Below are 23,899 nucleotides of genomic sequence, written 5' to 3' on the forward strand. Positions count from 1 at the left end.
CAACTTTATTTGTCAAGATATTTTCCTTCACGGAATTTGAGCAACCCCATGACAGAAGACAGAAATATTTTTCAAATTTTAAAATTATTTATTTCCCAAACTGTCAACTTTATTTGTCAAGATATTTTCCTTCACGGAATTTGAGCAACCCCATGACAGAAGACAGAAATATTTTTCAAATTTTAAAATTTATTTCTTTCCCAAACTGCCAATTTTATTCGCGGAATTTGGGCAGCTCGATGACAGGAAACAGAAATATATTTAGAATTTTGTAATTTATTTATTTCTCATAATAATTACATACTTTATATTGGTCCCTCGGCGCACAAAAAAGATATAACCCGTATTTTAAACGTCATATATAAATATTATAGTATATATTTGGTATGCAAGTTTGACCGATGCGTTACTGCCTAGGATCCGCATAGAGGTTTCCCGACTTCGCACACCCGCCCATGTTATCAACTAATACAAAAAAACACACATCACGCCTTTATTTCCGATGAGGTAGGTAAAGGCGCTACTATTAAGCTTTATTAGGTTTTTCTTCGTAATATAAGCCTTGGGTCTGGAACGACAAGCAATAGTCTACCTTGTTATATCATGGGATGGAACATTGGTGAAAAATAGGTACTAGTAATAAACACTCATAAGTTTGGCATAATAAAATGCTGCGTAACTGGAATAATTGTTAACTTTATTACACAATTTTGCTGTTAACTTTATTTGCTTTATCAAAGCGAACTATTAATTTGTTAATTTATTTCCCTAATTATTTATTCCTGGATATACTTGTTTAATTATGATTAGGCTTATTTATTAGCTAAATTACTTTATTAGTAAATGCGCAAAATTTATTTCTAACTACGATAATTATAGTCAATTGGAATACTTTATTTATTCTAAATACATTAAATGTCATGTCAATGACTTGGCCCGTTTAAAATTCCTACTGGCATTCCGGAATAAGAAATAGCCTATAATAAATAAATTTGGAATATGACCTAACTATCTGCTAGATTGAATTAAAATCCATCGAACAAATTTTGAGTTTACTTTGACAAATTTGTTATGTATACTGATTCCCGATCGTCGGTTCCTCTACTCGCAAATCTACCGATGCTTTTATTATTTCATTGTTATTACTTCTGTATGACTAATATCTGCAGTGATTACAATTAATTGTAATTAGTGAAAGCGATAGTTAACTTTCAATTAGGGAAATTTAATTGCATTGGGTATTTTGGTGAGGATTCCGACCGCGTTGAAATCTTTTGAATAGCCCAACGTCAACGCCTAACTGTTTCTTTTTTATTATTGAAATACTTATAGATTACTTACGAGTAATTTAGATAAATGACTGAGCCGTAAGTTACGCGTATATCTCCATGACGTCTGGGTATTTTGTCAAATTAAAGCAATCTTGCTACGTCATTTACTAAGAAATACACAATCACAATACATGATTGTCTATGTAAAAAAATATTTACATCTTCGATTCATAAAGTTCGTTATATGTTTTACCAGTGGTTTCGCTTGGATGATAGAATTTTCCCGAAATAAAAGACCAGCTATATATTTTCCAGAATAAAAGGTAGCCTATATCCTTCCCACGGTCTCAAGTTATTATTTTTATCATAATCCAATTCATACCCATGTAAGTTTTAGGTTTATAGCACTAAGATAAACCGACAAACGTGAAGGGAATGTTCTTTGACAAACATATGAATAAATTAAGCCGAAATTTCGATATCCCACCTAGAACTGAATTATAAATGATTACTATCATTTTGGCATTTTATTTTATTTTCATGTGGCATTTTAACGTCCATGGTAAAGGTTGTGACGTCCAACAATTTTAAGCTTAGTTTATGTCCCATTGAGCTTAGTGGGTGTCTTATACATTGATGTTATTGCGCGATCTATTTACGTTGCTAGTGGTGGGATATAATTCATATAAGCCTGGATATCGACCACTGTACAGAAGGTGTTAACATCGGACATAGTTGCCCAAGTGTGTCACGTTTCGAGATCAGCCTGTGTATCCGATTCTAACAGGCCGTCGTATTTCTCGACAGCCGAGGGATAATCTTCTCTCGTCAGTTGACATTCTATTGGACCTCACTCCGTTACCACTTAGTGCAGTGCATCACAACACCTTGCACATATAAAAAAATTCAGTATCAGAAGTATTACATTTTGTTTCGGACTCAAAAAAAAATAATCCTAAAACCACATCGCGCCTAAAAAGGTGATGTCTAAAGGTGGAACCAGCTCACTTATTTTTTACCGTGTTTGGTCTGTCTATAAAGTAATAGGATCCGAGCCTATCGTACTATCAAACACAAATTCAAGACTCCAGGCTGATACTGAATAGAAATACCCAAATATCACTTTGCCCGACCAATTATTCGTGCCCAGGACCCCTGAGTAGTTTCGTACAGCGCATGCAAAAACCTACTCAACTGAGGCAGTATTATTTTTCAATTTATTTTTAACCAAGTTAATAGAAAAACTGTTTAATATTTTTATATTTAAAATTTTTGTTCAATAACGCCATCTAGTGAAAGCCTTGGACAGTATATAAACTAAACGTGTATTCTATTGTCCAAAACTCTAAATCCTACGTAACGCCGGGTTATTAAACTGTGATCAGCTAAATAGTTCGACATGTGTCTTAGAGATGGCACTGTGTATATTAAATTATAATTATCTGTCAGAGATTTTATGCATGCAAGAAAATAATATTAAGATAATATGCATTCTATGCAATCGTGTCAAATATTGATTAATACTATGAATTTAATTATTAATAATAAGTTTCTAATATATGTATATAGTATGCTATTAATAGTCAATGAACTTTTTAATAATAAATATTAAACATGCTAAGAAAGGAGTCATTAGAATGCATCTGCATGTTTGGTGAGTTTAGTAAATTATAGTTTAATCCGGAAAATATTTGGAATTTCGTCATAATCATAATCAAGGTAAGCGTTTGTAAGTCCACCACTGAACAAAGGCCTCCCCTAAATAATTTTAGACCCACCTGTTAAAAGCGGGAAGAACCTATCCACCTAAGGACAAAACCCCCAGAATCTAAAAACCTTATGTACTTTTAAAAAAAGCAAATTTACTATTACAAACTCACCCCCTTATTCATAAACGTTATTTATCGAAGGACGGAGCATTGCTGTGATAACAAGTCTGTTTCTAAGTGCTGACGGCATGGCAACCTTCGCAGGGCGTAGACATAGGGCCGTTGTGATTGGCTAATATTGAGATACAACTTGAATCTAGTTGGTTGTCAGATAAACAAAGCTGAAAAACAGACTTGTTATCACAGCTTTACTCAGTCCTTAGTTAAATAACGTCTATGAATAAGGGGGTTATTATTTACGGTTGGTGCAATAACCGTCTTTAGGAATCAAATCGCAAAGTTGAGTTTGTCAAGTTTAAACTTATATACCTAGATACCTTACTTGCAAGTTTGTACAGAACCCTGGCTGCGAGTGTCCAACTCGCACTTAACCGGTTTTTTATCTGATGCGGCCAGTACTTATTTACAATCATCTTCCTGTCCTTATCATATTGTAAAGGCGAGCTGGCAAAACACTTTTGCAAGCATGTTGCAATAAGTTCTTCGCTTACTTTACACGATGTGCCTTGATGCCAATCTCTTTTACAGAATCCGGTTTGACGTAAATGGTCTTACAAAAATCTACACAAATTACCAGGGATTCGAACCCAGGACCTTGCAATATACTCCATATAAGAACTAGCCCAAGAAAGTGTAATATGTACAGTGTATTCTAAGCAAGTATCACTAAGTCAATATGAATAGATACAAAAACGATACTAATCGTAGCGACCATATGCCTTTCGGTGTTGTATTTCTAGAATATTCCCAAATTAATTTATAAGTAAATAATAGCTCTTGTAGACATTATGGTGAATAGTGTACTAACATTATATGAAAAGTAGGAAACATGCGCAAGGCAGGGCGGTGAAAGTGACCACGCTTCATTACACGACGGTAGTGTCGTGATGCATCGTGTATCGATATCGATGATTTAGCTGTAGAATGGTAACAACTCATAATCACAAAGGAGTCAAGAATGCTATCGGCTATAAGGATAGAAATGGAATTTAGAAAAGGGTGAAAGTTTGTAAGCCACAAGAAACCTCACTTATCACACGAGATGCCACGGCAAGCCCTCACTTCACGATAGTGTTTTAACATGAATTGTCACGGCAAGCTCTGCTTCAGGATAATTTTTAAGACATAACGGTGTACACTACCCAGGTCCAATCGAAAATAAGGTCGGCATGTTAACAGCCCAACCGAGTGACCAAGGAATATCAAGGCCGAGAAGGCACCACCTATAATGTTCTTTCAAAGAAGGAGGGCAACATCAACTACTCACCGATTTTGTAGATGAAGTGACAAGCGCACGCCTCTGTGGAGGTCCGGGATGCCAAGCGATGCTCGAGTTCCCATCTAGTTGGCAGGAGAAAGTGCAAGCTTCGGTGAGGAGGAGTAGAAAAGTTTCAGGAATTGGGGGTAATAAACATAATGAAATATAAATGAATAGCTTTATGATATCATAACGCTTTCATGTTGGAGATAAGTATGTCTACAGTATTGCTCTATAATTTTATCCAGGTCCAAATATCGGTTATCAGGTATCATTCATTGCATTTGACAATCATTGCAGCTACTCGGTCATTGAACCTACCGCCCGTTTATTCTGAACCCGCCCACTACACTGGCATTGCCCGAATTACTAATACTGAATCTTATCAGTGGAATTCCCACATCCTTTTCACTTATCAATTACTTATTTATTATTTTATTATATTAATAGGTTAATAATAATTATTTAATTTGTTTGTAACAGTCACAATTTAGGCTCATATTTTGCAGTGCAATCTAGATTAAGTACTAACCCAAGCTATAGTGATTATTATATGTTTTGATTGTATTTATTGCATCACTTATATAAATAAAAAAATAATAACCTTATTATGGTTAGGAAAAATATATCTCTAACCCTTTGAGTTCTTTATTTATTCTTCTCCTTCAGGTGCCTCTCTATTATTGAAGTTTAGCAGTAATTTCCTTGTAGTTCTTCTTGTCTGTGGGAACAGTTCTACGTTCTATTTTGAGTTATCCGCGGCTAGTGGGAACGGTTCTAAGTTCTATGTTGAAGGGCTCCTTTTGCCGCACTTAGCCTGTGGTAGGTCGGGACGTTGTACGTGGTATGCCAGTTATGGGTCTAGCCAGCCCAACTACTTTTTGAAGCGTAGAATCTTCCTGGTTCCGATGGGAAGAGTTTTTCAAGCGTTTTTATTCCGATATCCTGTTTATTGCAAATCCATTATTTTCTTCTCCCTCCTACCTCTCTTTTTGTACAAATTTTCTTTTTATTTACTATACAACAATTTTGTTTATAATAACAAAATAACTCATAATTGTTTTAGTAGTTATTCGGGTTATAAATAGATAGTTTGAGATTTAAGACAAAAAAAATATTCTTCTGCTAAAATAATATCTTTATCATGTAACGTAAAAGCCCGCGCAAACTTTTATCCGAAGTAATTCGTTCCAAATTATTTTTTTTTAATTATAATTTTTTATTTTCCATTTATTTGTCGATATCACGTACATCACTATCGTAGAGCTGGTTCTGTTATGTGTATGTAGCAACATTACGTCAGAACCATCCATTCAGCTAACATTACACACATTTTTAAAGTCGGCTAAATGATTAGCAAATACCTCTGTTTTGTAATAGTAGATGCTAGGTTTCTCACGTGCGTCTGTAGATGACATTGTTTTGTCTATTCCTATCAAGCAACATTGAGCCGTATTGTGTTCCGGTTAGAATATTTACTTCTATAATTAGTAAATATTCTAATTGAGTAGCAGACTTAATAGTCCACTGAACAATAAAAGTTATAATATGTCCTAACTAATTAATAATGAAATTATTGGAATGTATTTAATAATTAAGTATGTAGATAAATCACACTTTTTTTTTCAAATGATTTAACATTGAGTTTCTTATGTTTACACGGACAATGATTAGATAAGATCTAATTACTGTTTGTATGATAAATCAGTGGCTAAGTGGATTAGTGAAGGTAGTTTTCTTATACGTACTCAGCAAAGTGACCCCACTGCACCTGATGGTAAGTGGAGTGGGGTCCAATAGAATGTCGACTGACGAGAGAGGGACACAATTATTCCTTGTTAAAGCCGGATACACACAGTCTGATTCCGGAACGCGACACACTTGCGTGGGCCGTTGTGACGGGTTGTAACGCCTTGTGTCCGGTGGTCGCTATTTGGGTGGATATAAAATATATCCTACCACCAGCAAATTGTTTATAAATAAAGCTTATAATATAAGTAACTGTCGCAATACAGAGCTGTTTTTTCATTGCTTTACATGATAAAACAAGCTTCTCGTTCGCCCGATGGTAAGCGGTACGACCGCCCATAACTAGTAGAAACACCAACCAACACTTTGAATTACAAAGTATTGTCCGGTATTTCATTGCGCTCGCCATCCCAAGACATGAGATATTAAGTCTTATTTTATCCTGTAGTTACCCAGGCTACAATGTTCTTCAAACCGGAACACAACAATGCCTACACATTGCTGCTTGGCGGCAGAAATAGATATTGCGGTGGTACCTACCCAGGCGAATTCTCACATATGAGAGACCTACCAGTAAATCATCAATCAAATATCCGGGCGGATATAAAAATATATCCCTCCATCAGCAAATTGTTTAAAAGTAAAGCCTGTAATAATAAGTGACAGTCGCAATACAGAGCTTTGTGATGCAAATATATCATTGTACACGTGATTGATCTTCAAAAGAGCGACTTTGGAACATCATCGCTCAGTAGTAGAATAATTATCAGGCAGAAGCGATTAAATATGTGAGAGGCACAGTGAAACAGGCAGAAATTTCCATATCTACCTATATATAATTATCGGGCAGAAGTAATTGATCGGACGGGAGGTTCAGCGAGGCATTCAGAACTGGCTTGACTGATTCTTTTTTTGTTGTGTTCCTAATTATCAGAACGTGGTTTATATCAAAGAATATTTTTAACAATCAACGGGATAAGTTGCCAATTTGGATGTTATTTTCCGAATCTTCGAAATCACCCACCGTTAGTTAAAATTATCCTATGATCCTGCTGGAGGATCATAGGATAATTTTGAACCCCATAGGTAGCGTTATTTTAAAGACTTAAAAAGAAGAAGATGAAAGGTAGTTTACATAAAATGTGGTCTATGGCAGGGCAACGTCTGTTGGGTACACTATTATATTATAATTCTCTTTGGTCAGAAGAGACCACGGTCAAGCCACACTACATGGTTGGCCGACACCAACTATCCGTAGTATTGTAATGCTCTTTGACACCAACTCTACAAAACATACAACTTTCGTCATTCTTTTATCTCTCAAAACAAACGCATCTTCAAGTCAAACAAGATTGACAACTGTAACTTTCATTTGTTTTTATCAGTGAAATTAACTAAGGTCAAAGAACAGCAAACACGGGACATAGATATATAGCTATTTTTCGTGCACCAACTTCACTTTTTCTGATTTTATGAGTCAGTCTTTAGAAATATTGTCACAAACAAATGGGATTTGTTGTTATCAGTTAATGTCTTTAAATGAAAGCTGCGTCCCAATAGATAGCCTTCCGGTAACAGAAGTTTTTAGTAATGCTGTAAGTAGTGATCTATACAGGAGTATTTTGACATTGACTTACTAAATGGTGTGAGGGGCAATAGCCTAGTTGAGTGTGGAACGGATTGTCGAAAAGAATGTCCAAAGGCACCAATCTCTGACATTTCTAAAATGTTGTGTGTATTCTTTGTTAATTATCGCTTGCTAGTGAAGGAAAACATCGTGAGGAAACCTGGATACCAGAGCAATTCTCTATAGGAATTTTGAGGGTGTATGAAGTCTATCAATCCGCACTAGGCCAGCGGGGTTAACTGAGGCTAATCCCTCTCAGTAGTAGAGGAGCCCGACTAGCAGTGAGACGGTATAAAATACAGGGCTAATATTATAATATATTACTAAACTAGCTTCCGCTCGCAGCTTCCTCCGCGTGGATTTCGGACTTCAAAAATGGAGCCGGTCGCGAACGTTCGAGAATGTTCGTTTTACGAAGCTACTCGCTAGGTGATTCGCTAGCCTCTAGGTGCCAAGCAAGCCGCCTGCCTGTGCGTTCGCGACCTTATATATATACAAAAATAATCCTTATAGCATGATTCAGTATTCACGCATGATGGCTTATTATTAGCGTATTTCATGTATAACTTTGGTGTTTCTATACCGATTTCTATGATTCTTTTTATGGAATATTTAATAATGTTAACTTTTTTAATTAGGAATGACTGAGAGTCTTATAAACGTAAGAGTAGACAAATATAATGAGAAAGCTTCGAACTGCTAAGCTATCGGGAGTTACACGTGTTATTGTGAGTCAACCATAAAAGATAGACATATGCTGTCGTGGGATATTTTTTACATAATTTTTAGGAGAACATTTCCGTCATACATGATTTTTGTGTAGCTTTAACCATTAAGGTTGCACACGCGACGGAAGCTTAAAAAATGGAGTAACTTCTCCCGTTTTCCCAAAATTTCCCTTAACTGCTCTGCTCCTATTAATTGTAGCGTGATGTTTTCATACTATAACCAGCACAGGAGTATGACAAATAATGGTACCAAGTTTCGTTAAAATCCGTCGAGTAGTTTTTGTTTCTATAACGGTTATACAGACAGACAGACAGACAAACAGACAGACAGACAGACAGAAAGACAGACAGACAGACAGACAGACAAACAGACAAAAATTTTACTAATTGCATTTTTGGCGTCAGTATCGATCCCTAATCACCCCCTGATAGTTATTTTGGAAATATATTTCATGTACAGAATTGACCTCTCTACAGATTTATTATAAGTATAGATGAAACCAAATACTTGTCTTCGTTAAAATAACATCTTGCAATAAGTTAGTCTAACCATAGATACAAAAAAAAAATATATATATTTTTATAACGGAATAAATGTCAATAAAAAGTAATTTTGATATACACGCCCTAATGCTACTACTGCTACACTAAAGAGTCGTTGGGACAGTAACATCACACTTTCAGTCATAAATACACGTATGTAAACACCATATTCGCACTAAACTACAAATAGTCAAATATCAGAATACCAACAACTGGACTTTTGGCGAAAATAATCGGCATTGATAAATGATATTTGCTACAACCATAGCAGACGTAAAAAATAGATACGGTTACTTTAGTAACGTAATGTTCAAATGACCCTATGAAACTGACTGTGTGAAATGCGCATGCGCACAAGACAACTACTACTCAAGACTCATATACAAGTGACTTAATAATGAAAAGGTGAGTGACCCTAAAGAAAAGGGATGACCTCTGCCAGTGCGCCGGAGTGGGGTAAGGGCAGGATGACATTTAAGTACCGATTACTTTCTCTTACTATATTAACTTGGATTGCGATTTGTATTAGTCGGTCACTCGGGCTATCAGACTGGTTTGTTGCGTAATCTCGTTCACAAAGCTTGATCGGTGCTGTGGTTCTGTATTTAAACTTTTTTGTGCTCGCGGACAGGATTCAAAAATCGATCAATATTTTCGTTATTGATAAAGGAAAGGTGTGTCAGCTCATACAGCCAGAAATGTGAAATATAAAGCATTTTATTTGGTTTTCGACTTCATCAAAATGTAAGCGAAGGTTCTAAATTCGATATCCGTGATAATTTCGCCGTGTAGTTACTTAGTTTCTTTCGCTAAATAAGATAAGAATAAATTTACGGACGTAAGATATTAATCGAGAAAAAAAGACAAATAGATGACATACGCACAATGAATTTGAACAAAACCGTTTTCTTCACCAACTCTACGTACTGTGGAACTCTAAATAGTAACTTATTAACGTTTGTGCAACAAAAAGCAATTCGTTGAACTTAATACAATTATCCTCACGGTTTGGGAATACCAATTGCAGTCACGTGTGGTAGAGCCGAGTTGTTACCACTACTTCTACCACTGGATGAACGTTTTGCCTGTTGTAAGGCGTTTGCAAACAATAGCAATAACATTGAACTTAAACTTTGACTAGATGTTATACCTATATGCAATGCTGTAAATAGCCTTTCATTTTATATACGTGCTCCGTAAAGTGCACTGCACCTGATGATAAGTGGAGTGGGGTCCATTAGAATGTCGACAGACGAGAGATGATTACCCCTCAGCAGTTGACACAATTATGCCGGCCTGTTGAAATAGGATATACACAGATTAATCCTCGAATGCAACACACTTACGTGGGCCACTATGACGGGTTTTAACACCTTGTAAAACCTGCATATCTGAGAAATTCTCTATAATAATTTTGAAGTTTGCACAGCCCGTACGAGGCCTGCGTAGAGGACTATGGCTTAAGCCCTCTCAGTAACAGAGGAGCAGCAGCAGTGAGATGGTATATAATACAAGGCCGATATTATTATAGAGGTTAGAGGAATTACTTCTTTCTGATCATTTAAAGCAGCTTTTGTTTACTTTACTTTAATATTTTGTACTATCAACGAAATTGCCGCCCGCCGAACACATCCTTTGCCCTATTTGCAATCCTCATTTCTACTTTTTGAGGGATGGCAGTGACCTCAAATTTACTCTGACGTTATGTTGTGGTAATAATCATCAGGTGAAATACATTACAGAATTGTGTTTTAAACATATTCAATGGTCATGTACTATTCTGACTACCCAATCATGTTAAAGTCCGTTTTTAAGTTTAAGGTCTAATGTCGAATATGTATTGTGGTAAAAGGGGGGAACATATTTCGCAAAATGTCACAATTATGGACAATATTATTTCCTAATAAACGGTTTGTGATGTTAGGTTCGAAGGGAAACACACGGGGCATTAAAACGCGATTAAACTTTGGCGTTTTTAAAAACGTCTAACTGCAGTGAAGTCAAGCGACATCGTATCAGCCCTACACTAACGGGCATTATGAGTCTTAACATAACATATCTCAGTGTGACGAGTATAGTGCAATTCCACGCAGTGCTTTGTAATTCAAAGTGTTAGTAATGTTACTGCTGTTTATTGATTGTCTTGTCTTTTACTATCAGGCGACCGGCACTCATCACGTCATCCATATGCGAAAAAAATACAAAACTTAATAACAAAGCTCTACGTCAATATGATATATAATAAAACAGAACAAACCCTAGTTGTTAACAATTTTCACGCGTTCTATAACACATTATGCGAAACAAGTAAGCTCTAGAAAAATGGGTGAACATTGCGCGACTACGACTCTGCCTACCCTATTTTGAAGAAAGCCTGAGTTTATATTGTGTAATGTTTTGAGTTTAGTTCCCACGATATAATCACTTATATCCGCTTACCTATTGACCCAGAAACAACCAAATTTCTGAGGAAATCTGATTTAGTCATCTCAATTACTATGATTATGTCAAATGACATATTGCGTGTTTATTGTTCTTAAGCAATGTTGTCTTGTTACGAAATCAAGATACATACTTATGTGTATTACAGTGAGGAACGATTCAGCTGGAAACCAAGTAGGATTTAATATTGGATTGTTTTAAATACCAAAATTTAAAGCCTTTGAATAAACAAAGACACTTTTTATATTGTAGTAGAAATAGAACTATGTCGACTTATCGCAGCAGGTGCCAGTGACGCAGCTCGCCTAAATAACCTGCTATAATACGCCGGTATAGTTTTTCACCATTATATTAGTGATCACTGTACAGATTTTAATCTGATTATAATGTCAGTATACTACGTCTATAAACAGTAATAAGCGGCGATAGCCTAGTTGGGTGTGGAACGGACTGCCAAGACGAATGTCCGCAGGTTCAAATACCAAGGGCACACACCTCTGACTTTTCTAAAATCATGTGTGTATTCTTTGTGAATTTATCGTTCGCTTTAACGGTGAAGGAAAACATCGTGAGGATACCTGCGCATTTGAGAAGTTCTCTATAGGAATTTCGAAGGTGTGTGAAGTCTACCAATCCGCACTAAGCCAGCGTGGTGGACTAAGGCCTAATCCCTCTCAGTAGTAGAGGAGGCCCGTGCTTAGCAGTGGGCAAGTATATAATACAGGGCTGATATTATTAAACAGTAATAACGACAGAATTTTTGAAACACAAGAAGCCGCATAGCATATTTGTATTTATTATAATTATACAAATAACACATAGCTATAATAACAGAGCCTATTATGTATATTTAGTGAGGTTCTTGGTTCAACAGAAAACGCGCCGCCCCGCCCGTTTTACTCTTCCGTATGTTTCCAAACTGTTACAGCGAGCGTTACGCCAAGGCAGGCGCAGTGAAAGCCGGAGTGCGCGCACAGCGGTCGCGTCGCTAGTTGTCATGTGTGTGTTGAGTGCCGGCATAGCTGTTTAAAGGTAAGTCTTTAGTCCTGAAGGAATAAACTATGTTTTTACCTGTCCTAGTGTGAGTAAACTTAGACTGTGAAAGAGAGATCCCGGGTCAGAAAACTAATGTCTGAATTTCGTTTGAAAATTCTGAAATTTGCCGGAATAATTGTGCTTTCTAGGGAGATAGGTTTCTTTTATATCAAGTGAGAATAGACTCAAAGAACCATGAAATTTGTATCTCTGTGTATGCCGTCTGATATACATACATAAGCATATATTTTTTAAATAAGCTCATCTCCGTATCTTAAAGAAGAAAGAATAATGCATCCATTTTTCACCAAACTTATTTTCGTCCCACAGTGAGGTCTTATCTAGAACACGTCTCCGAGTAAGCCGGAAATATTTTCAGGAAAGCTTAAAACTTATTGCTTGAGTACCGATCCATAATCACAGTGGTTACGTATAAAGACTTAACTTATAATTTAAATACAGGATATTATGAACCATATTACCAACTATTCAAAATTTGCATCGTAGTTCACGTCAGGATATATTAATTTTTTAGAACAAACCATACATTACGGCATCCGATGGCACAGCGACCGAAGAGCTGTCTATGAAACGACAGGCCGGGGGTTCTATCTTCACACGACAAATGTTCGTGATGAACGTATTAATTGCGTGGAACGATTTGATATAGTTTATACTTATATTTAGCGGTATACTTATGGTTTTGAAGATCATGACTTTAGTCATATTATTTTTATATTTAATGTTGGTAGGTTTCTTATATGTGAGAGTTCGGCGAGATAGGTACCACCGCAATGTCTTTGTCCGCAAGCAACAGTGTATAGTCACTATTGTGTTCCGGTTTGAAGAACATTGTAGCCAGTGTAACTACTGGACATAATAAGACTTAACATCTCATGTCTCAAGTTGGCGAGCGCAGTGGAATACCAAACAATACTTTGTAATTGAAGGTGTTAGATGGTGTTTCTACTGTATACGGGCGGTCGTATCGCTTAAAATCAAGCGAACGGCAAGCTCGTTTTGTCATACAGAGCAATAAAAAAAAGTTACGATAAATAAACCATAGCGGTAAATTTAAATCATTCTTCAATAACACTGTCGCGTCGTGTCAACAAAATAATTCTGCATCAAAACCATACACAAGTTGACTCTATATTCTCTCGGATCAATACTTATGCACTTTTGCTTTACATAGTACTGAAGGGTGATAATTGCGTCACATGAAGTACACCCAATTATACTGTAATGGAGGGTTTGTGAGCTCGCCGCATGTACGCTGTGTAGGTATAAGCTATGTCAATTTGTACAGCAAGCAACATTGTGTAATTATCTTTTTTTGTTTCAATGTCATTGAAGGCAATACATTTGTGGTGCAATTCAGGTAAGAATTCCGAAAATCCGAAAACGATAATTACTGTTCCCGTTTTTGGATGTATTAAATAATTGTATCTATTTAACGAGAGTTGCATTTTTGGGCCGTCAACATAGTTATACTAACAGATCCTGGCCACGATCCTTAGATCACGCAACACCGTGTGGCATTTTTTAATTATTTGCCAGGGACTTTATAGAGGGACGCAAAATCTCAATCGTTATGCATATATACATCAGAAATTCTGTTGCACTGACCAAGCAAAACAGATAGACGATCATTATCGTGTTTAATATCTATGTATTGTCAACCCCGGTAACTACTGTCGTTGCTGGGCAACGATCTTCTGTGCCAATGGACCTAGTTAGACCTTTAGCTGCTCTGATCGCAAAAGTTCCAAAAAGCAATGATGAAACATGCCTCTTAGTGGTAATATGAAGGTCACAATATTTTCCTTTTCACCGATAAACAAGCGTTTAACGAACACTATCTTTCAAAAAGAGAGATCTACGTCCAGAACAGAAACAATCAATTCTATTCTTCTATTATATTCAATTCTAACTTAGAAGTCCAGTCCAGCTAAAAATTCTTAATATTTGTATATGCAAATACGCTCTCAAAACCCCATACCTGTTATTAAGTAATATTTAAGAAACGATTACATCACATAGAAAGTTGCCTTGACCTAGTTAAATGACCAATAAAATGAGTTCGATTCTCAGGCCGGACGATAATTAGTAGGAGTTTTATCATTGGTCTTGTGACAATGTTTAAGAAGGAAGTCCCAGGTTCCAAATTCAAGGCGTTGGTATCGACTTCATAAAACATAAGTTGTGAATGGTGGTAATGGTAACCTGCAAACGAAAAAATCTTGTTCATGAGAAGAATAAAACCTTAGCGAACTATGGTAACGATACTGCATAGCCTTTTAGTGACAGATATGAGCTTTTGCATCGGTACATTTTTGTGCACGATTCACGCAGAAAATTGTGTGCGCAGTATGATTTATTTATGTAACTATAGATAAAATTTCATATTAAGACACTTTTTAAATGTATGCGAATACTAAATAATAGTAACTAGCTTAGTTAATATAAAATTGACTTTGTGATATAAATAATTGGAACTTAAGGCAGTACAGAGCTAATTCTTAAAATGAAATAACGTACCTACATATCTGGACGAGAAATAGTTTAACACATCAAGCGTCCTAATGTTTCGTACAGTGTATTTTCGTCTCACAGGTTATCAGATTAAATCCCAGGCATCTCAAGTCTTATATCAATATCTCAAACATGTGATCATAATGACAATTAAATTTATGACCGCACTGTTTAGTAGACAGTCAAAACATATTGCCACTAGAGGCGATTAATTTCTTATATTTATTGCTTCAGATACACTATATTGACACCGGATACTGAATTTTGAAAATGGATTCAAATATGAACATAATGACCACAGAGAAAATGGACTCCTACCAGTAAGTGTTACGAAACTTGTATTCCTTGTTATCTTAGTACGCCTTGTTTATCAGGTGAGTCGTTAGCTCGTCTTCTTTTGGCAGCAATAAAGAAAAAAAAATCTTTATCAAACTGCCTAAGTTAATTTGGTTGTAAGTAAATTGGTTGCAATCGTTTTGATGATCAAAGTATTAGAAGGGAACAACTGGTTCCCAAATTATTGGGGGGGAACGGTCTCGTGGCCATTCTTCACAAAATTTGCCAACTAAGCTCAGTATCCCAATAGAATTTACACTCAACACTTCCTTTTAGAAAACACATGGAGCTTCTTAACGGGAACGACCCTTCAGCTATCAACCTAAACGAAATTGGGAACTGCGAGCGCCTGGAAGATGCCACCTCCATCGCCAGTTACTACGAAGGCTCCGTGATTCTGGTGACAGGAGGCACCGGGTTTGTCGGCAAGGCACTGCTGGAGAAACTCCTGAGGAGTTGTCCAGGGATCGAGATTATATATGTTCTCATGAGGCCCAAGAGAGGGCTGACGGTAGAACAGAGGTATAAAGAGCTGCTGAAGAATCAGGTATGTGGGATACTGACTTTTTTATATTGTAGAATTGTATCTTGGTTAATGGTAAGTAAACAACACTGTTAAAGGATTGATGGTTTATGACATAGTTAGAGAATTTGTGTGGCGTTGCCATCTATTTTACAATTTCAGTCAGAATTTATAAAACATTTTATAAATTGTTGAGTCCATACAGTCTCAAAGAATATAATAATCTTTTAACGAATTTAATGCTTGTTTCATCTAGATTAAAGACATAATAATTGTATATTATCTATCACCAGGTTTTTGACCGCATCCGGCTTCGCTGGCCAGACCGCCTTACCAAGCTCCATCCCATCACCGGCGATGTCTCTGCCCCTGGTCTTGGCGTCAGTCCTGAACAGCGTGTATTGCTCGGTGATGTCACAACTCTGTTCCACTCAGCCGCCACAGTGAGGTTCACAGAGCCCCTGCATGCAGCAACGGCGTTGAACGTGCAAGGCACAGCGTCGCTGCTAAAGCTGGCTCAGGATATGCCCAAGTTGAAGGTGAGAGACTTAGGAGTTAATAAAGGAAATAATTCATCTGATGCAAATGTGCTATGAAAACCTATAAATAAGTATCTACTAGGCGCAGGCAAAAGTTTCATCCATATGTTGTTGACATACCCAAAAGTCGAACTAAATGGTTTGACAGCTCGTTTTTGGTGAGAGTCGCCAAGATTTGGAACGACCTGCCAAGGGTCAATTTTTCCTGATAAGTTGAACTCTGGGGCCTTAAAAGTAGAGTGAACAGGTATCTTTTGGATGGGCGTGTACCACCTTCGTCTTCATCTACATTTTCCATCAAGTGAGATGGAAGACAAACGCCTATTCCATTGCAACTAAACAAAAAAAAAAACATAAAATCTTCAAAAACATATATACTACAATTTTTGAGGGTTTGATATTAAGACTCAGTAATCAAATTACGCTAAGAATCCTTAACCGCAGACGTTTCAGTATTCGATAAACTAGAACTTGATCATGTTTTGATACAGGCTTTAGTCCACGTCTCCACGGCCTACAGTAACGCCCCTCGCCATCACATAGAGGAGCGCGTATACCCACCACCCTACGAGCCCGACAGCATTATCAGGTGTGCGAAGATGCTCCCTCAAGAGACCGTGGAAGCCATCGCCGGCAGTCTGCAGGTTCGTACTGAGTCATTCATCTTATCTGGTTTTTGTTACTACAAACCTTACTGGTTTAAGGCCATTTTTACAATATATAAAATTAGCTGACTGCACGAATATACTCTTTTTTTACTACATAAATATGTGATTATTTTAATTTAAATAGTTGTAAGTGCATTTACAATAGGTTAAGCTACAAATCAAAAATATTCAACTAATGCGACAAGCAACTGGCTTGTATTTTTCTAGGGAGATCATCCAAATCCATACACATTGACGAAGGCGTTGGCAGAATCTATAGTGTACAGCCACACAGATCTGCCTGTCTGCATTGTACGGCCTTCTATTGGTAAGTATATTAAATAACATCGGCATTGTATAAAACCCCATTGTATAAACCCCCACCCCGGAATTTCCTTTAATTGTTATTAGAAATAACAAGAAGACGACATATTAAAATCTTGAATCCATTTATGATGATTCCCAACTATAGTTTTTCATTATGTTTTCCTTCCTATTTATTGTTTTGTTTGTATTAAATACCTTTACTACCCACTTTTTTATTGATACGAGCTAATTCACTTGACGATGAATGATCAACGCCATCCAAAAAAATAACTGATATCCCGTTAGCTTCGATGACCATTAAGAAAAAGAAAGGGGATTTTATTTCAAATATCGGTAGTCTCATTGACCTCACGAAACAAGGTTCCATTTTTTCAAACTATTTTCTGAAGGTTTAAGATATAAAACGGCTTCATTACTTTCTTTATAATTCGCCTTATGAGCCGTTCTATATTTTTATAGAACGAACTGAAGATATATAAAACCGGAAATACTAAACAAATAACTATATATTTCAACAAAACCCTTAAGCTAAATATTATTTAATGTTATACTAATAATGACTTTAAAAAGGAAGCCCTTAATCAACATTTTATAAGGCATTGGCTGTTAAGATCTGACATTTTCTTAATATTTTGCGTATAGCTAATGAAATGTATAAAAAAAAATTAAAAATATTTCATTATGTATAAGAATCAAAATGGATTGTTTTTAAGCCTCAAATAAGTCACCACAGGACGGCGCTTACTACGCCTAGAAGTCTTGACTTTCCTAACATGGGATTCCACCGGCTGGGTATGACGGCTAATCAATCGATAAGAATGAATTTATAATGAATGTCATGGGAATGAGGCCGCCGGTGACCCATTGTGGTCTATTAACAATTTATACCCTATTTTTGCTGTGTATTGCTAAGAAATTATAAACTTGTTAAAAATAAGTGAGGCAATAAAGTTAGTAAAAGCTTATGTAGCATGACTATATTATTTATATAGTCTAATGACGAGGCGAGTATTTCTTTAAGGTCATTAGATGAAGAATTTGAGACACTAGTGGCATTACCATAATAGGACTAATCCAATGTTAAATCGACAAATTTATCCGCATGAATCCAAAAAAAAACTAACCCCCTTATTCATCAACGTTTTTTATCTAAGGACGGAGTAAAGTTGTGATAACAAGTCTGTTTCCCAACGGCACTGAGAAATAGACATAGGGCCGTTGTGATTGGTTATTATTGTTGTATTTCAATATTAGCCAATCACAACGGCCCTACGTCTACGCACTGCGAAGACTGCCATGCCGTCAGCACTGAGAAACAGACTTGTTATCACAGCCTTACTCGGTCGTTAGATAAAAAACGTCTATGAATAAGGGGGTGAGTGATTGCTACTTTTAGTACGTTTAGCTTACTAAGTTCAAATCATATCATTAAATAACAAAAAAATTAGCTCTCGTTGGTCGTCGTAGATTAGGGTTATTCTACTTAACTGATTATTTTAGGATTAATTTAACTCACAGCAGACTCTCCGCCTCATGACCAAGACAATGGCTGCAAAATCTTCGAACGATTTGAATTAAACTTAAAATCGCGGAAATATCAGATCAATAATTTATATATACTATTATATAAAGCTGAAGAGTTTGTTTGTTTGTTTGTTTGAACGCGCTAATCTCAGAAACTACTGGATTAAACTGAAAAATTCATTTTGTTTTGGATAGCCCTTTGTTCGTGGAGTGCTATAGGCTATATATCATCACGCTATACCCAAAAGGAGCGGAGCAGTAATGGCTAATCTCAGGAACTATCGGTTCGAATTGAAAAATTCCTTTTGTGTTGGATAGCCCTTTGTTCCTGGAGTGCTATAGGCTATATATCATCACGCTATGACCAATAGGACTGGAGCAGTAATGAAACATGTTGCAAAAACGGGAAAAATTTAGTAGTTTTGAGAGCTTCCGTGCGTGCGCAGCGTAAACGGTTAAAGTTATGCAACAATGATGTATGACGGGATTGTTCCTCTTAAAAAGTTCTACAAAAATATATTATTAAACTAAGTCCCCCGCTGCCTGAACGTGTTAAACTCTAAAACTACCCAACGTATTAAGATGAACTTTGGTAAGGAGACAGTTTGAGACCCTGGGAAGAACATAGGCTCCCGGGAAAATATATAGCGTGACTTTTATAACGGAAAACTTTAGCTCGAAAAACTTTATAACGCGGGCGGAGCCGCGAGCACAAGCTAGTATTAAAATATAGAAATCATTAGGTTTCCAATTTATCACCAATTAAAATAAATCATACAATTATTACAGTGACAGCTGCTCATCAAGAACCATTCCCAGGATGGATCGACAACATTTACGGAGTTACTGGTGAGTTTCATAAATTTGTGCTCTAATCAGGTTTATTTAGGGCATGAATTAGATTAAATGAATACGGTAGTACTCTATTCATAAACAAATTAAAATTAGTAGCTTACGATTAAGGTATTAGACACCGCTCGACTTACCAACGAATCATTTAACAATGCAGATGATCAGAAGCTTGAGAAATTACTTTCTATAAAATTGTCCGCCATTTCTCATCATATTCCGATTCCTTTAATAATGTAAATGATCAGATATGAAACTACTTACTATTAAGTCATCTACTTGTTCAAATAAAGGTGTGACATCTAACAAATTTTCTAGGAATCATTATGGAGATATCGAGAGGAACGTACCGATCAGGGTATTGCCGGGAGCGGTACGTCGTGGACCTGGTACCCGTCGACATGGTGGTGAACTCCTGCATCCTCGCCGCTTGGAGGCAGGGTGCTAAGCAGTAAGTTAATCAGAAAATCATCAATACATTAGACGCACATTTTTTCTTGTGAAGGGAAACTTTTCTTTTAAGTACCTGGATCTCAAATAACAGGTATCAGTCCTAGCTGAGTTTATATTAATTTAAAGACAATCGATCAATGACTAAATATACGTAGCATGGTACCACCACCCACCACCACCGGAGTCTTAATTTAGTTATGCTTGCTTATAATAAAGACCAAACTCTCGAAAACAGACAAAATCCATGGATATCCACACATATGAAATCCACATAACAGGAATGAGTTGCCATTATCCACAGTGAAAAACAGTTCACCAAGCCCTATAGTGTGAGACAATATAAATACTTCTACTCTACAGGCCTGGTCGCTGCCCGGTATACAATGTGACCTCTGGTTCAATAAACCCGCTGCAGTGGGGAGAGTTCACCAAGCTCTGCATAAAGTGGGCCCGAGAGAACCCGACCAAGTAAGTATTATAACAGAATTGAAATCATTGGTTTTGCCAAAAATGGTGAACACGATTACGTGGTTGGGTTGTTTACTACAATTTCAGAAAGTGAAGGTTCACTAACTTGATGTACAAGTTTCAAGAGAGCGGCTATTACTTAAAAGAAAATTATTACTTATAATTTTGATTATGATTGATTTCGGTAATTAACATAATATCGTAAAAAAAATTAGCTATCTATTTATTTAATTTTCGTTATTTTTAAATCGAAATACAGTCTTGAAATTTTTAGATATAATATCAACTTATTTTATTTTCATAATTTTTAAATCGAAAAACACTCTTGAAAAAAACCTTTTTTTGCATCCGCGCCATAATTTTCCTCATTGACTTTACATTCTTAAACTTATTCTCCAGATACGTGATGTGGTACCCCAACTTCTCGTTCACGGAGTCCCGCTTCATGAACACTTTCTGGGAAGTAACGTGCCATTTCCTACCAGCTTTCCTTTATGACCTATTGTTGAGGGCACAGGGAAGAAAAGCCATGTGAGTACCCTTTAAAAACTCATCTAAATTGGTAAAGCATCACCTGCAAGTATGGAAGGATTGACTAGGGTGATACAACCGTTTGAAAAAGGTGTAAAATTGTATCTTTCTATGCAATTACTGTTGAATGTAGTATGATAAGTAAAATCCGGGAGTCCAACAAGTATCCACTGATACTTCACTCATGTGTGATAAGCAGCGCTCTCTCATAATTCCTTTGGTCAGGTAAATGGTCATTACTGTAAGCGAGGTTATGATAAATAACAAATGAGAATAGATCTTACACCAAACCAGCAAAATATTGGTTTCATATTGCCAAGTTGATTGCAACTTGATCAAATTATTTATGTACCACCAGGAAATAGAAAACACTAAATTATTGTCTGTTTCACAGAATGATGAAACTCGCACGACGATTTAAAATGGCGGCTGCCACGGGTGAATACTTTGCTAATAACGAATGGCAGTTTGGAGTGGCAGAACTCTCTGCATTACATAGCGAAGCGAGCTCTGCCCAGGACGGGAGCGTATTCCCCTTCTGGCCGACCAACTTCTCCTGGGATTCGTATATAGGGGCGTATATGTTGGGAATACGCAGGTTCATATTGAAGGATACCACCGAGTCTTTGCCACATGCGAGGACTAAATTGAAAAGGTAAATGTCTGTTTTGTATTTTTTTGTAAAAGCCAGATTGCATTACACAGTAGTTGGGTTCGACCGTCAAGATACCGTCCACTGTCAATTGACCAAATCGAGTTATTTGTTGAATATCTGGTTGATTAAAATTCCTAAAATTCTGTTCAAACTTTAAATAAATAAAATTTCAAAATCCACGTGATTTAATTTTACATCCCGACATTCGTTATTTTGATAAAAAAATCTAGTCTCAGATAGATGGTAATTCTAATTCTCATCTTCCACAGATTATACTGGGTGCATCGGCTCTTCCAGGCGGCAACAGGATATTACCTGTTCAGACTGCTGGCGGGCCGACTGCGGTAGACCAACTGGCACTGATTATAACATAATTACTGTACAGTTATTCATTGAAGCTGTTGATTTTGTCGTCATAATTATTGTTTAACCAAAAATAATATCAATGTACCTGTATATATGACTTAAAATGATTTACAGTGTCGCTAAGACATAATTAGTCGTCGTTTTCGGCTACCTCTTGTTGGTAAGACAGTTGTTGGTATTGTGTATTCAAGCGGATAGTAAATGCTAACAGAATCTGGAATGTTGCCATTATTATATATAAAGTTATATGGATTCGGGGGGATTTGCTGGGCCACCGACTCTGGCAACCATAATTCAGTCAATTGTATAATACTTAATTTTATATATAGATCACAATAATAAACTATATATGCATAGCCTGACCATGAAACTATAAAGCTTTGTCATCTTGTGGTAAAATATGAAACTAATTTCTTGTAATGGCGTCTTTAACAAAAAAAAAATGCGAAAATGGCGGACCTAGAGCTTGTTTTTTTTATTTTTCTAGTCAGGCTATACGTACATAAGATACATCAGTTGATACACAACATAAATTAAAATATAGATGCCTTTATTTTAAGTAGGTAGTGGTTTTTTTTAATCTTATAGAATTTAGCCGTTGCCTTGCCTAGATATTGGACGGAGAACATCAAAAATCATAGCCTAAGTGATATGCTGCCGCTAGATCAACGATAATGATTTTTTTATATTTTTATTATGCTGAATCTTTAACTAATAAACTATAAAAAATATAATTATAATTATAAATGTGGTAGTAATGAAATCAACAGCTTTCTTATTTAATTATGTAAAATAATGTGATGATTATTGTAAAAAATGATTATTGTTTCATCACGGAATAAAGATTAAGAATGGTAGTATCAGAGACCAAATAATTAATAAATCAATGTCTGCAAAGAACCGATTAAGTCGGTTACTTGACAGAATAAAATTATAGTGTAATGGAACGCAATTAGCATGGCGTCACGTGTATTTTTTGAAATATTATAATGCAGAATGCTAAATAAAGCAGGAAAGTATAACTGTACCATAGGACTTAACTACATAATATATATTATAACCTCGGCTATTGGTAACAATCCGAAATTACTTAAAGACCTACTATGTTTTAGTTGCGTTCTAGCATAGTATTAAGTTATAAGTTGATTATAGATAGTATATTCGATTGAAATTAATTATAAGTACTGGCCATTTTTACTATAAAACAAAAAATAATGTGTACTAAAATTCGAAGTTCCATTTTAAAATATATGAAACAATATAAACTATAAAGTTAATTTAATACATAAATAACGGAATGTGGATTCGTATGCAGCAATATTGAAAGAAAAGTGTGAAATAGTAAGAAAATAATTTACATTCAACTTATCAGAATTTCTCGATGTTAATATTTTAAAAATATTATTTTATATTATAAATGATTTATATTTGTTGCAGTCATATTGTAGATAAATAAATAAGAATAAATATCTGTAATTAATTATTGCACACGGTTAATTGTAAAATATTGGACGTAACGGGTTTTATAAGCTGCAATTATATGATTTACTCCTGCATTGTATTTTTATTACTAAGTATTTTGTCCTTTTTCATACTATAGGTAA

General features: G+C 36.0%; 1 protein-coding gene across 1 annotated transcript in view; it reads left to right on the forward strand.

Annotated features, from left to right (window-relative positions):
* The window catches only part of LOC115456173 (putative fatty acyl-CoA reductase CG5065), a 36,328-nt gene extending 12,479 nt beyond the window's left edge, over positions 1–23,849 (forward strand). Inside the window, exons 3-14 of the mRNA XM_030185119.2 lie at positions 12,436–12,539; positions 15,312–15,397; positions 15,690–15,960; positions 16,230–16,475; positions 16,967–17,119; positions 17,351–17,450; positions 19,763–19,822; positions 20,141–20,273; positions 20,636–20,743; positions 21,143–21,274; positions 21,669–21,929; positions 22,199–23,849. Coding sequence (XP_030040979.1) covers positions 15,348–15,397; positions 15,690–15,960; positions 16,230–16,475; positions 16,967–17,119; positions 17,351–17,450; positions 19,763–19,822; positions 20,141–20,273; positions 20,636–20,743; positions 21,143–21,274; positions 21,669–21,929; positions 22,199–22,277 — 1,593 coding nt within the window. The 5' untranslated portion in view covers positions 12,436–12,539; positions 15,312–15,347 and the 3' untranslated portion in view covers positions 22,278–23,849. The remainder of the gene's footprint in view (positions 1–12,435; positions 12,540–15,311; positions 15,398–15,689; positions 15,961–16,229; positions 16,476–16,966; positions 17,120–17,350; positions 17,451–19,762; positions 19,823–20,140; positions 20,274–20,635; positions 20,744–21,142; positions 21,275–21,668; positions 21,930–22,198) is intronic.
* Positions 23,850–23,899: the final 50 nt, after the last annotated feature.

Source organism: Manduca sexta, chromosome 28 (genome assembly GCF_014839805.1).
Source record: "Manduca sexta isolate Smith_Timp_Sample1 chromosome 28, JHU_Msex_v1.0, whole genome shotgun sequence".
Classification (NCBI taxonomy): Eukaryota; Metazoa; Arthropoda; class Insecta; order Lepidoptera; family Sphingidae; genus Manduca; species Manduca sexta.